This window comes from Gopherus flavomarginatus, chromosome 1 (genome assembly GCF_025201925.1).
Source record: "Gopherus flavomarginatus isolate rGopFla2 chromosome 1, rGopFla2.mat.asm, whole genome shotgun sequence".
Classification (NCBI taxonomy): Eukaryota; Metazoa; Chordata; order Testudines; family Testudinidae; genus Gopherus; species Gopherus flavomarginatus.
In genome coordinates, this window is record NC_066617.1 from 177,879,941 (window position 1) to 177,895,144 (window position 15,204).

At 46.8% G+C, this 15,204-nt stretch overlaps 1 protein-coding gene across 6 annotated transcripts in view; it reads left to right on the forward strand.

Moving 5' to 3' along the window:
• EPHA6 (EPH receptor A6) overlaps nucleotides 1-15,204 on the forward strand; it is a 917,633-nt gene that overhangs the window by 778,847 nt on the left and 123,582 nt on the right. For all 6 annotated transcript variants that reach the window (XM_050957100.1, XM_050957118.1, XM_050957110.1 and 3 more), the window contains one exon: nucleotides 10,658-10,719. In XM_050957100.1, the coding sequence (XP_050813057.1) occupies nucleotides 10,658-10,719 (62 nt within the window). The remainder of the gene's footprint in view (nucleotides 1-10,657; nucleotides 10,720-15,204) is intronic.

Below are 15,204 nucleotides of genomic sequence, written 5' to 3' on the forward strand. Positions count from 1 at the left end.
TGTTCTATTTAGCATTCTAGAAAGGGCAGGGTGGTTCTAATCACCTGATAGCTGACCACAACCCCCCTGGAAGTGATGAGTTTCATGCTGAGAACCCCAGTTTTAGTAATTAGTGCACAGAACTGGAGTCACTGGTTCTGTTACTGACACTGTGTGAGTGGAAGAAGTAATTTAACCCCTCTATACTTTCCATATCTGTAGAACTGCAATGATCCCTGCCTCACCGAGTGATTTGAGACTTAATTGATCATTTGTAAAGTGCTTTTGAGTTTATTGTATGAAAAGTGCTGTATAAGTACATCTATCAATACTAATAGGAGTTAGGGTTTTTTAAAATAACTTAAGTGTAAACTGGACATTCTGTGGAAAGGCTGTTACTGACTTCCATAAGGACTATTTCTGTTCATAACAGGGCCATTAGAATCTGATATTTGATTACATCTTTACATTGTCCTCCTTCCCATAGCTTTAAGTATCTAGCAGTAATCTGGACATTTCTGATCTACATTATACTCAAAAGACAAACATTATGCTAGTTCAAACTTTTCATAATATCACTTGTCAAAATGAAGTCTGGGGAACAGTTTTGAATATTTTATTGACCATCACCAGCTGTTTGTTAAGCTTGGGGCCAGTATCTTACATTTGTAATGGTTTTGTCAGTCACTGCAGTACAATAGGAAATATCTTGCCTTTATAAGGATCTCTAAGAAAAGACTATTTGAGGTGGCAGTGTTAAATCCAGATTAAGGTTTGATCTTGAGGCCAAATCGTGGCTAGAATTTGGGGTCTTAGTCGTTGGCTCCAAAATCTTGCAAGCTTTTCCAGAGGCGGCAACATTCTCATGATCATCTGTTCTCACAAGATTACCAAAATTTTGGACTGAATTCCTAAGAAAATTGCTGTTTTCACAAGACTTTGGCTGCATAAGATCAATAAACTAACCCCCCTCTGATTTTGGATATGACTCTGAAATCAAAGGTATTTGGACTGATTAGGCTCTGATATCAACCCTAGACAAAATTTCAATGGTTTTGGATTAGGTAGTTTTCAGTTATGGCTCCTCTAGTAAACTTTACAAACACCTCTAGTAAAGACTCTAAACACTTTTCATAGAGGTCTTATTCTGCTGGAGGTTATAGGTGGCCAATCTGGAGGCCTCTCCTTTCCATTTCTATTGGATCATGGCAGTCAAGCATAACTAAAGCATCAGGTGCAAGCAAACTCTTACTGCAAGCATGGAGTACAAATTTGAGTTTGTGAAGAGCTACCAGTAGCCTCAATGACTTAACTTGTGCTCCACTAGAATTCTCCCATAGTTCACAAGGTGCAGATCTTCTGATGCGCGTCTCTTCTGTCTGTGTGATGCCACAGCTGCATATATGGGTGCTTTTAGCAAATCATGTCCTTCATGTGCTACCACTTGAAACAGGTTTTTTTTTTGGCACATATGAATGCTAATTACATGAAAAATAACATGTTCTTCAGCCTACTCAGGTGTATGGCACAAAGGGAACTAACTACATATGAGTTTTTAAAAGTTATTTTTTATTTTTCACATAGCATTTGGGCCTTTTGATTTAGATGATATGCTAACTTACCACTCAGGTTGACAACACCCTGTGTGGAATGTGTATCCCTGAATGATTGGATAACAATGAGAAATACTGTGTTTTCCTCAATGGTGGATATAATTTTGTTGCATATAATTTCAAGTTATGTAGAGGAAAACATCTAGCAGTTTGAAAGTTTATAAAATAAGTACCTCTTAGCCCAAAGAAATTCAAATCTATTTCAGAAACCTACCTATATATTCAAATATATTTCATAGTTAATTCAGATTGGAAAGTGCTTATCATTGTTTGGACTGTTGAACTGAGCAAAATGGGTGCAGTTACCCTTTAGCTTGTCAAAGCACATACGAGAATGAAATCTGCTTCTACAAAATGTGGCACTATAAAAACATCAAGTATTTTGTGCTGGCTTGATTTTATGAATCTAAGGGTTGTAAAAGACACAAATAGGATCTGAGAAATGGAGTAAACATATTTTATATTTCTTGAGGTATATGTGTTGGCATTGCTGTTTGGATTGAAGATTCAGTCAAACAGTTTACTTTTCATTGTTACAGTGTCTGGTTCCCCAGGTTGTTCAGCCCTCTTTCTACTCCAAACTGGTACATAGCAGCTTTTATGTGGCTTTGCTCTGGAGTAAGTATGCTTTTCTATCAACACAGTTGGCCTTTTGTAGGCAGACATGTACTTTCTCTCTTCTCTGTCTCTGTTGATAGGCCTGAGAACTTCTGTAGTGTATATAACTATGAAATTGCCCTTCCTCTTCCTGTGTACAATCCCTTTAAATGTCTAAGATACCTACTTGTGAGAAGAGTAGAGCTGGATGGAAAAAGGTAATTCCATTTTGCAGAGAATGTCAATATTTCAGACTTTGGTTTTGTTCTGATTCAAAACAAAACCGAAATATTTCTAGAGTCTCTGCATAAGAGAATGGAACCCCAGCTCTGGGACTGTCCACCATCCAAACTGCCCTGGTGCTGCATACCCTAGAAGCCAGGGGTGGTATACACAAGTTTGGAAACATTCCTGCCAGAGAGTGTTCTAGCCTGGTTTCCATCAGAACTTCCTTGAAACCAAACTGTCTCCTCGATGTTTCAATTTGGATAGATCCACAGATTCCAACAAAATATGTTGCATCAAAAATTTTCTGACCAGCTCCAATGAAGGGTTTGAGAACAAGATGACTGCCATACCCACTGCAGCCTGTAGCAGAGGAGAGGGACACTGATGCTTTCACATAGAGATTATCTTATATTTTTTACGTAAATTAATGGTTAGATTGAAAATACATGTTTTGCTCTTTGTACATTTACACATAAAAATTGTGGTGAAGAAGGTGTGACTAAATAACAGTGAGTTTAGAAAATAAAAGGGTCTCCTAGCTGCAGGTTTTTTATTTGTCAAATTTTAAAATGCCCTGTCATTGAAATCTATTTCCAAGTTAATATAAGAAATCAAAAGTACTGATCACGGCTTGGGTAGTCAGCTAAACCGAAGCACAGTGCAAGTGATGCTGGTTGTCAAAATGAGGAGTTTGCAGCCACTGTGTGATCTGGTTTGGTTGAAAGTACACTCCCACAACTGGACACTTATGTCCACAGTTTAAGATAGATCCTGGGTTTCCTGATTGCCATTAAGCTCTCACCTAGCTGTGTCCACAAGAAACACTATCTACATCTCCAGGTGGCAAAAAGATGATATCTAATCCTGGCAGACAATGAGATGGCCTCAGCAACATATTCCTTCATTTTCTGGCTGGACTACAACAATGTAATACACCTGGGCATGAAATCACCAGTCCTTGGGAAACTCCAACTATTACAGCAGCATGTCTCCTAAGCAACACGGACTACCATAAGCATATCAGCATCTCCTCTGCTCCCTATACTGGCTTCCCATGGAATACCAAGTCCAATTCAAGGTTTCTGTCCTTATCTTCAAAGAGCTCAATAGCCTGTCCACAGGATACCAAAGAAATCTGAAACTCTGGGATGAGGACTATGATAGACAGCTCTGCTCCTCAGAATCTAGGGAGCTGTCCGTGGCAAGGGTAAATCCCATTTGTGCAGGAAACAGAGCTTTCAATGGGACCAGTCCATGGCTGTGAAACAAACTGTCACAGGATCTAAAAAACATCTAAAACATGATCGCTTTTGTTTCTAGAACTTGGTGCATTTCTTGGACCTTGTCTTTCATAGTACTGTGATGCAGTGACTAAACCCCACACTGTAGAGTTAAGAATGCAGGAGCAATTCTGGGTCCAGGAATATCTGCCCTGACAGGCTGCTGGGCATGCTTCAGTTGAAAGAGGGACTTAAAAGGGAGCCTCCTCAGCATAGCAGGGGGTGGATGGAGAGAGGCAGGCCTACACTTGCTGCTCCAGAGAGACTACGCCAGGAAAGTATTCCCAGGGAGAAGTCTGCTGCATGAAACCGAGACACTCTATCTTGTTGAGACCCATAGACCAGGGACAATTGCCAGCCACAATGGGCCAGAAGGGGAGGGTCAGAGAGGTAGGAAGAGGCCCAGGGAAGAGAGTTAGCCAGAGCACAGGTAGCGGACTCCTGCATTACGCTGCTCAAGAAGGCTTCTGGATCAGAACCTGATGGAGTGGGAGGGCCTGGGTTTCCCTACCCTATAGCCACCAGGCAGGGCTGCTATCACAGACTGCAAACACCAGGTGGGGAGATGCCCCCCTCCCACTCACTATCACACACACAGAAGACATCGAATAATTAAAAAATAATACTCACAATTTTACACTAGGACAGGAATTGGGAAAAATCACATGGGGCAGATGTTAGTCACATTGCTTCATATACTTCTCAAAGGCTTTCAGATATTATGGAGATGAGAGTGGAATAAAACCTGGAAAGACTAGAACTCTACAAAATGGCTGAATAGTACAGAGGAAGAGCTCATGCTAAACTAGAGGTCTCCATTTCATAGCTGGATATGCCACATCATCATTCCCTTCAAATGGGAAATTTTCCATGCACTTCTTTTTTTGGTACTTATACTGAAAAAGAGAAGTTGCTGGATAACTCATGTCAAACCAAATGCAGCAATAAGCATCCATAGGCCAGCTGTACACTTACAATATTGCCAGGTGCTTTTGTCTACATTGTGGAAGTTATTTCTGGTCTCTCCCTGCCTGGGAGGGAGAGGTAGAGCCAGTTTTTATATGAGCCAAATTCAGACCGACTGAGTTTGGGCTGCTTGAGAGTTCGACACTAAGTATAGTAGGCTGCTCAGTTAGTTGTCATTAGCGGCTGTGGAAAAGTACGTTTTTCTCCTCAGCAGGCTCAGTCTTTTTTAGCCTTGGAGACACAGGCTTGGGCAAGGTAAATCCTTGTAGGTAGCACAGGGTCCGGCTATTCCTTTCCTCAGTCAGTCCCTTGTGCTTGTTTTCCTTCCCTTCTGGAGAGGGAGTGCAGCCTTCCTTCCTGGAAGGGTTCAGTGTCTTGTGGCATCTAGCCTACTGGCAGCTTCCCTGCTTTGCTTTGCTTTTCTTTTCCTTCTCTCTCTCTCCCTCCCCCTTCCATACAGGGGAGGGTTTAAAAAGGTCTCAAGCAGTTGGAGCCAACTGAACCTAAATAGTTCCCTGGTAACCCCTCTTCCAGCTGAACCTTATTTTCCCATGGTTATCACTCCTCGGTGGATAGGGAGAGGCCTTTTACCCTGGGACTAATTACTACCCCCTCCCCTTCTAGCTGTTTGTCCTGGATTTACCACACAGCAAGAGGTGAAGAAAATATTAAATAATAATAATAATAAATTAATAACCCTCACTAGTTTCTAATTTCAAGATAAAACTTATGTCCTCATAGCACCCAGTCAGAGTAAAACCCACAGTAATAATTAGTGGAGGTATAAGATCAAAAACAAATTGAGTTCGATAAACTCAGAGATGGGACCCACCACTCAATGGACAAAAGACGGTCTGATCAGGGCCGTAGCAACAAGAACGTGGCCCCCTCCGAACATATGTCCAGGGCCCCTTACAATGCAGAAACTGGAACGTGGTATTTATTTTATACAATATACAGGGTTCATATTATGTATACATAGGCCTACAGTGTACATGTATTCCCTATTTACGCAAAGCACTTCTTTCGAGCCTTGTTTTCCGCAAACTGGTTAATCAATGCATCATAGTCCAGAGATCTGGCAATCTTGTTTTTGATTGAGATAACTGCAAGCGCAGAAAGCCTGTCATCTGTCATGGTTGAGCGCAGGATATTCTTGATCAGTTTCATTCTGCTGAAGCTCCTTTCAGCACCAGCGACAGTAACTGGTGTGGTCAGAAGAATTCTGATGCACATGCAAAGATTCGGATATATCTCCTGAAGGCTGTTCTTGTATATGTACGTTAAAAAATTGTTTGCCGTGACAAGTCCTCTCTCTTTCTCGATGACATAAATAAAACGATTCAATTCCATTATGAGTTCGTTGGCATCAATGTCTCCCATTTTTCTTTCAAAATGTTTGCTGTGATTCTCCAGTTCATTTTCTCTGTGACACTGCTTCAGGCTGTTAGCATTGTACAGAAATCCAAACAACTTATACCGCTCCACAAGTTGGTCAAATCGCAACGAAACAGAAGATATAGCCTGATCAGTGAGAACAAGAAAGAACTGCGATTTGAATTTTTCTTCGGCAGAAAGACGACTCGAATCATCAGTACATTCATAATCAAACATTCTCTTCTTACGTCGCACCCTGGTTTCTGGAAACACCTGCTCAATACCCATATGCTCTGCTATTTCACGTGCATTTGTGACCACAGAGTTATATCCTGTATTTCGATAGTCTTCCAAAACCTTCATTGTAGCACCGACTTCTGCCTGCAGTACGTCAATTGACACATCTGGTGACTGAATTAATTTGCTGGTTTTATTGACGTGAAATAGTATATTGTACCACGTGTACACAGTCAGAACAAAAGGCCACACAGTAACATGGTCTAAAAGCGCACCGGCTTCTGTTGCTGTATTACCATCTTTCTTTTCGAGCGCATATTCTCGCAAAGATGACAAAGCATTGCACAATTCTTCACGGTGATAACGCAATGGCTTCACAGCATCAATTCTCGACTCCCAACAAGTGTCCGATAACCCTTTAATAGATATTGGCATATGTTCTTGAAGTATATCCCAACATGAAGGTGAAGAAGAAAAGATAGGTTAGATAAATGTCTATCAGGGATGGTTTAGACAATATTTGGTCCTGCCATGAGGGCAGGGGACTGGACTCGATGACCTGTCGAGGTCCCTTCCAGTCCTAGAGTCTATGAGTCTATGAGATAACGTATATTCTGTTAATCAGACCGAAAAAGTCAACGGCATATTTTGATGACTTTGCTGCGTCTGAGATCACAAGATTCCAAGTGTGAGCTCCACATGGTACATACGAGGCACGGTCATTTATTTCTAGCAGGCGGGCTTGAACTCCTTTATTCTTTCCTCTCATATTTGCGCCGTTATCAGAAGCTTGGCCTCTCATGTCAGCAGTGTCTATTCCAAAGATGTTTGCCTTTTCAAGAAACGCTTCCAATAAGCCCTCGCCAGTTGTATCATGAACATTAAGAAAACCAACAAATGCTTCACGAATATTGATACCATCTTCACTGTTGCATTCAACAAAGCATAACACCACAGACATCTATTCTTCATGTGACACCTCGGGAGTACAATCCAAAATAACTGAATAATATTTTGCTTTTTTAAACTGCGCTGTGTTGGCCTCTTGAATGTTACTGGCAACAAGTTGAATCAGCTCATTTTGGATCTGTGGACTGAGGTACTGAACATGTGTCTCTGCCTTCTTAATCCTCTGTAAAAGTTTGCTGAGGACAGTATCATACTTTGCAAGCAATTCAAACAGTCCCAAAAAGTTGCCATTCGAAGGATCGCTGAGCTTTTCATTACTTCCTCAAAATGCCAAGTTTCTTTCGGACAAGAAAATAACAACATCAACCATGCTTTTGACAACATTTCGCCAGAAATCTCTTTCTTTCAGAAAAGCCTGCAATTCGAGTTGGTCAATAGATGTACGGTTTACTATGCCTGACCGAAGGTCAAACCATTTCACCATACAGTCTTGATGACCTTTGCCTGTTTCATGCTGCTGAAGTCTTTTTGACAGTGCTTTCCAAGCAGATGTTCCACGACGTAGCGGTATGTCGCCAGTGCCAAATAATTTACAACCAAAACAAAAAATGGCATCTTTCTGAACTGAGTACATTAACCATGAACGTCTTATTTTCTCGCCATTTGCCATGGTTTGATAGAAATGAGTACTTGTGAACCTCCGTCTTTCCTCGTTAAATGGAAATTCATAACTTTCATTCTGCTGCGGTGGGCCACGTGCAAAACAATGTCACACACTTGTCTGTCCGATATTATAGACGGCCAGTCTCCTGGATCATCAGTCAGTGGTTCAGATTCAGATACTCCTTTTCCGGCAACAGCTGGAATATCTGTCACAGTTTGTTTGGTAGAACAACTGGCTTCACCTTCGACCTCACTTGAAGCACTTCTGGATACTTCTGGATACGATTCGTCGCTGCTAGCGCTGTCCGTTTCATGTGCCTGTACCTGTACGTTGGATTGCAGCGCAAAATACGTTGATAACTTTGGAATTTTCTCAAGTTCCTTCTCGGCATCTTTTGCTGCCTTTCGTTTACTAGCTCCGCTCTTATACATTCTCTTAGACATCACAAAGCACGCTTCTGCGTTGGAAACAATAAAAAACTAAACAACTAAATTAATAACATTTATCCGCCGACCGCCATTATGAACGCAAATACACATTCTTTGAATGGGTCCAACTAAAATTCGAAACTGACCGACAGACAACTGATGTAGCCAATAGCATTATGATGTATCATAATGACTTCACGGTTTTGTCAATAAAACTGACATGGATTGTGCAATAGCGTCAATAAATGTCGCTTACCTAGCTATACCTTACATTTTTTTGCCACTTTTAGGGGCCCCTTTCCTTGCGGGGCCCCCTCCGGTCGGAGGGTACGGAGGGCGCTCGCTGCGGCTCTGGGTCTGATAATTCCTCACACATTAAAGAGGCCTTTCTAAGAGATGGGGATACAATGGAGAGAGAGAGATCTGTGATGACAGGGGATTTTTATCAGAAAATAAAAAATCAATTTTCAACATAGCAAAAGAATAAAAGTGGGATTTGCATTAGTAACAGAACTGTTATATTTATTGATGATCTAAAAAGGAGAACAAAGAGGTAGAAAGATTTGCAGACAAATTTTTGTTTTTCATGGCTAGAGAATACTGTGAGGAACTTCAGAAAAACTTGACAAAGCTAGGTCAATGGGCAGCACAAGGGCAAATGAAATTCAGTGTTGACGAGGGCAGGTAAATGCACATTTGAAGGAATAGCTTGAACTACTTCTATACAGTTAATTAAGAAATGAGAACGATATCAACTCAGGAGAAAGACCTGAGTATCAGTGGCCTATGTATTTTATTGAGCTGTCCACAATGTCCACAGTCAGTCAAAAAATATGCAGAAAGTTAGTGTGTATAAAGAGTGGGATAGAAAATAGGAGTGGAAATATTATAATGCCATTAGGCAAGTCACCCTGATTACTGTGTTACCGTCTCATTATCCCATCTGAAAAAAAATGTATTGCAGAAATAGGAATGAGTCCAGGGACAGCCAACTGAAAACTAAAAGATATGCAGGGAAAGACTTTTACATAAGGACTTGCAAAGGAATTGAAATTATTGGGACTGTTTAGAGAGAAAGGGATGAGTCATGAAGGCACCTGTTGTTAAAAGTTCTGTTTTACATAGACCCTTCCAGCTACAGGCATTGACACAAAAAGAGATTGGGCAGGAGGAAAAAGTGGATAAAACAACAGTCTTGCATATGTGCTCGTTCATTACATTAGTCTTGCATCTATTAGTTGACCCTGTGCAGGGCCGGCTCCAGGCACCAGCGAAGGAAGCAGGGGCGCCCAATAGAAAGGGTCGGCACGTCCAGGTCTTCGGCGGCGGGTCCTTCACGCCCTCTCTTCCTCTTCGGCGGCATTTCAGTGGCATCTCAATTGGGTTTTTCTTTTTTTTTTCCCTTCGCTGCTTGAGGCGGCAAAAAAGCTGGAGCCGGCCCTGACCCTGTGTAGTACTAACCATTCTGAAACATCTCACTGCGGGCCCCAATTAGTGGATAAATTGGACCTGCTCCTGCTAGGCAGTTCTGGAGTGACAGCTCATGCCTGGATACCATCAGTAAGATGCCATTTAGGTACATACAGTGATAAAATATAAAACTGCGCAAGTTGGACATGTTGGTAAAAACCATATAATGTTAATCAGTTTCTGAGCTGGTTCTTCTAAGCATAATACAGAACCAACTAGAAAATATGCATTAGTCAAGCGGAATGAAGTACGTAAGAGACTCAGATAGCCCCCAATCCAGTAAAGCATTTAAGCACATGCTTCACTTTAAACACATGAATAGTTCCATTGATTTGAAAAAATTAAGCACTGAATTCAGTGCTTTGGTGGCCTAGGACCATACTGCATCAGCATATCTGTGGATAAAAATACATTGGCCATGTTTCACAGAAATGAAGGTTTAGAAGCTCCACCAAAGGCAGATCCGTGGCAGATTTTGGTTTCTTTTGGAGATGGTTTATCAATTTCCTTTTTTTTTTTTTTTTTGCCTTGAGTGTTTTCAGAAGTATTCTTTATAACATATAGCTGTAATTACGGCACATTCATGTTAAAGATACTACTGCTCCCATTGACAGGTACAATAATGGTAACTGTTTGGAACTGAGGACTCTAGTTTGACTGTTTTAAAGAAAACACTGCCAAAATGAACTGTATGTAATCAGTTACTTCAGTGCCTCAAATAAAGAAAATATTGATTGAAAACATTGCTTAGGAATAACAGAACAACGATATGCATTTGTGCTGCAGAGGAAGATTTTGAAAATGAGCTACATATTTAAGTAATGAAAATAATCTCTTTGTAACAGCTGGAAATATAACAAGCCCTTAATATAGCTATAATCCTAATGTGTTTCTTTTCTGTCTTTGCAGGCAGACCAGTAATGATTGTGGTTGAATATATGGAGAATGGATCCCTTGACTCCTTTCTGCGGGTGAGGTGTCATTTTCGGATGACATTTGAATAAGAAACCATACTAGGTTAAGATTTTAAATCATTTATCATAAATTAATTTTTACATAATGTTATTCATGGATTTTTAGTGAAGAATAGAAGCATTTTCCCCAGGGTACATTTCTTAGGTACAGTGATACGTTAGAGCATAACTGGAAAAAGGAAGATTTAAACTTAAGAATATAATTGATTTCTTCTACAAGAGCAGTTCCCATATTTAGCAAAATGTATTTCAAATGGTGCTATTATGAAGGAAAAGATAAATTGAAACACAAATGCCTTGCCTTATGGAAGCTGTTCATTTTGCTCAATCACTTTCAGAAATACTTTGTTATAATTTTTTGCTTGGGGAAGTATACAGCAGGGTTGGTAATTGATTTATAATTATTTATGGTGTGACAAAGTTCCTCCTCTCCTTTGGTGGGTCCTGCGCTTATTGGCAGATTTGCTCATCTCAGTGATCTTCCCCACAGTCTGGGTCAACTCTTCCTGTGTCTGATCAGGAGTTGGGGGCTTTGGGGGGAACCCGGGCCCGCCCTCTACTCCAGGTTCCAGCCCAGGGCCCTGTGGATTGCAGCTGTCTATAGTGCCTCCTGTAACAGCTGCCTGACAGCTACAACTCCCTGGGCTACTTCCCCATGGCCTCCTCCAAACGCCTTCTTTCTCCTCACCACAGAACCTTCCTCCTGGTGTCTGATAACGCTTGTACTCTTTAGTCTTCCAGCAGCACACCCTCTCCCTCTCCCTCTCCCTCTCAGCTCCTTGCAATGCTTGCTCCCAGCTCCTCACACACTTTCTCTCCTCTGGCTCCCCCCTCCCTGAGTGGAGTGAGCTCCTTTTTAAACCCAGGTGTCCTGATTAGCCTGCCTTGATTGGCTGCAGGTGTTCTAATTAGCCTGTCTGCCTTAATTGGTTCTAGCAGGTTCCTGATTACTCTAGTGCAGCCCCTGCTCTGGTCACTCAGGGAAAGAAGCCTGCTTCTCCTGTGGCCAGTAGTGGGTCTTCCTTCTACCGCTTTGCTGTAGAGGAAGGAGGGAGAGGGCTGCTGCTGCTGTTCCTGCTGGGCACTGGGCCCTCGCTGCTGCTGCTGTTCCTGCTCCAGCTGCTCCCCTGGCTGGGCTAGACACCACCACCCACCCCTTTCTCTGCTGTCTGTTTGCTGGTAGATCCCCCTCCCCCCTCAGTTGCTGCTGATTACCCCACCTACAGCCCTTGGGGGGATGGCTGCTGGCCTGCTTCCCAGAGAGAGGGGAAGTGAGGGACCCCGGTTCTTGTTGCTGAGGATACCATCTGAGCGGGGTCCCTCCTGCATGGGCACCAGACCACCACCACCTGGAGCTGCTGGTGCTACTGTGGCTGTTGCTGGGGAGCTGTTGGTGCCCGGAGGAGGAGAGGAAGGAGAAGGGGACCACCCGCTACTGGAGGTCGCGTGAAGACCACTGTGGAGGGGGCATTCCTGGACTGAGTCTTTTTCGAACTGTGCTATTGTGGTGGGGGTTTGGACTGTGTCTGCTGGGGCACCGGGGTGTGGCGTGGAGCCTGCCCCTGGTCCATCTGTGTTCCCTTTTTCCCCCACCACCATTGTTACCCCCTCCACCATCCCCGCTGGCTCTTTTCCTTCTGCTTTGGACTTCTGCCTCTGGGACTGAGCTGCTCACCTAGCTCACCACGCCTGCTTCCATCGTTTGGGCCTGCAGCAGCAGCAGCCAAGCACTGACTTTTGCACAAGTGCCTGTGGGCGCACCACCACCCCGCTCCCCCTGGACTGACCCCTTTCCTTTGCCACATTTGTCCGCCCCGCCTATTTCCCTCTGTGGCCCTGATAGTTCTGCCCCAGCCCTGCAGCTGTCCCTGTGATGCCTCTACCCTATTCCCAGCTCGCCCTTTTCCCCCCCACCCTGTGCTCCCCCGGACCTGATTGGTCCCTCCCCTCGTGCGCCCATGCCCCCTCCCATGCACTTGTGCCTTTCCCCATTTGGTTTCCCCTTGTTCACTGCACCCCCCTCTGCCGTTGTCCCCCCTGATCCCCTAGTGCAACTAGAGGAGCCGGAACTCCCCTCTGCGTCGGTGCCCTGAACCTCCCCTGCTCCTAGGTCCTTGGTTGCTCCCCATGCCCCTTTAGCCTTCCCTTTCTGGCGCCCTCCTCCCCTGCCTGCAGCCTCGTGGGGAGGGGTGGCCGCCTCCTCTCCTTCCCCTCCCCTCGCTGTTTGACCCCCTCCCCGCTCTCGTTATGGCGGGGGACGTGGCGGGGGAGACCCCTCGCGATGCTCCCACTGCCCCTCCTCCATCTGCCCCCGTGTCCACTGCCCGAGCCTCTACCTCGGCCGCTGCTGCCGATCCACCTACCACCGCTCCTGCTGGGGCACTAGCGGCGGCGAGTACTGGGGAGACCTCCACTGCTGCCACGTCCCTCGCCCCTTCCAATTTGGGGGGAGCCCCCCCAGCCGGTGGGAAGGTTCGGGGTGGGAAGAAGGGTAAGGGCCCCGCTAGAAAGGCCAGGCCCTCCATGGCGGAGACTGTCCCCGCTGCCGCAGCCCCACTACTGGCTGCGGCATCCCTCCCCGCTATTCCCTCCACCAGCTCTGCAGGTGTCCCTCCCCTGGCCCCCAGGGCGTACGCCCAGGTGGCGGCAGCCCCCCCACCTGCCGCTGCTCCTCCGAACGCCGCTTTCGCTACCATCCACAGCGGCTGGGGCCCCTTTCCCACCTTGACTAGGAAGCACGGCGTCCGTTGCCTCCTGGTGCCCGCCTCGCCCCATGTGGAGACCTACGTGCGGGCGTTGGCGAGGGTGGTGGGGCCCACGACCATCATGGCGGCCTCCAAAACGTACAGGAAGGTGGTCTTCTTCCTGGCATCAGAGACCGCCGCCCAGGAGGCGGTAGAGACGGGCCTGGCGGTGGAGGGCGTGTTCGTCCCCCTGGAGCCGTTGGAAGACCTGAGGGTCCGCTTAATCCTGACCTCCGTCCCTCCCTTCCTGCCCAATGCCGCCCTTCTGCCTGCCCATTCTGCCCTGGGGTGCCCCATCTCTGTCATCAGCCCTCTCCCCTTGGGCTGCAAGGACCCTGCCCTCCGTCATGTTCTCTCGTTCCGCCGGCAAGTGCAGCTTCAACTGCCGCCGGCGGCGCGTGGCGGAGAGGCGCTCGAGGGGTCCTTTCTGGTCCCCTACCAGGGAGCCCACTACCGGGTGCATTATTCACCAGGGGAGGCCCGGTGCTACCTCTGCCGGGCAATGGAGCACGTCCGGAGGGACTGCCCCTTGGCCCAGCACGAAGGAGTGTGCGGGACCCCCGAGTCCCGGCAAGGCGCCGGCCCTGTCATCACCGGTACCCCTGGCTGCCCGGCATCCGAAGCTGCCCCTCCTCCTCCTTCTCGGTCCACCACTGTGGAGGAGGGTGTGGCGGAGATACCGCCGGACGTGGGAGGGGGCTCGTCCCAGGGGGAATCCTCCCCCATTTCTGCTGTCCCACCACTGCCTCCCCAAGTCCCTGAGCCATTGCCTTTGCCCCCCGAGCCGACCCCTGTTAGCCAGCCCCGGATGATGCCATGGAGGGCTGGTCTTTAGGGCAGGAGAAGCGGGGCAAGCGGAAGGCTCGAGCCTTGTTACATCCTTCGGATTCAGAGGCCCCCCAGAAGAGCAGGAAGGGGGACACCGATGACGAGCCTTCTGCCTTGCCCCCTGATGACTCCCGTTCTGTGGTGCCAGCTGGGGACATCGTGGCAGCACTGGAAAGTAACACCGCCCCTCCTCCGGGGTCCCTTCCCGTGGAAGCCCCCGAGGGAGCCTCTCTCGCCCTCTTCCCCCTCGAAGCCTCTGTGAGCGCTGAGGTGGGTGTCGCCTCGGATGCTGGCGAGGGGGGCCCTGGGGTGGTGGACGGTGATCTCCCTTCCATCTACAAGGAGATCAAGGCCCTGGGTCTGACCCCGGTCACACAGTGGGAGGACGGCCCTCTGTCAGTGGGCCTCGATCTGGGCGACCTCACCACGGCCCCCCTATCCCCGAGTTCCCTTCCCCTAACCGCTGCTTCTGCTCCCACCTCTAATAGTCCCCTGGAATCTTCTATCAGCCTGGCTGCGGGTGGCACCCTGCTGACGGCCGCCGAGCCCATTGGGGCGACAGCCAGTGCCCCGCTGCCAAGACCCGGTTCCCAGGGGGTGTCCCTCTTGGGTGTGGAGGACCTGCCCTCCTTCCTAAGCAGGGACCCCATTGACGAACATCTATCTCTGGATGCCGGGGCTGCCGCACGTACCACAGTGGCTGAGCCCGGCATCGTTAGGGGTCCCCTTCCTACTTCCCAGATCCCTGAGCCTAACCAGGAGGGGCCACCGTCCAGTGGCTCAACTATAGAGGCTCAGGACCCTGCCTCTGCCCCCTTCCCCGATTCTCTCCCTGATCCCCGCCCTACTCCTGTCAGCTCTGTCCTTGTCCCCCCCCACCTCCTGTGATGCTAGTGCTGTCCCTGGGAAT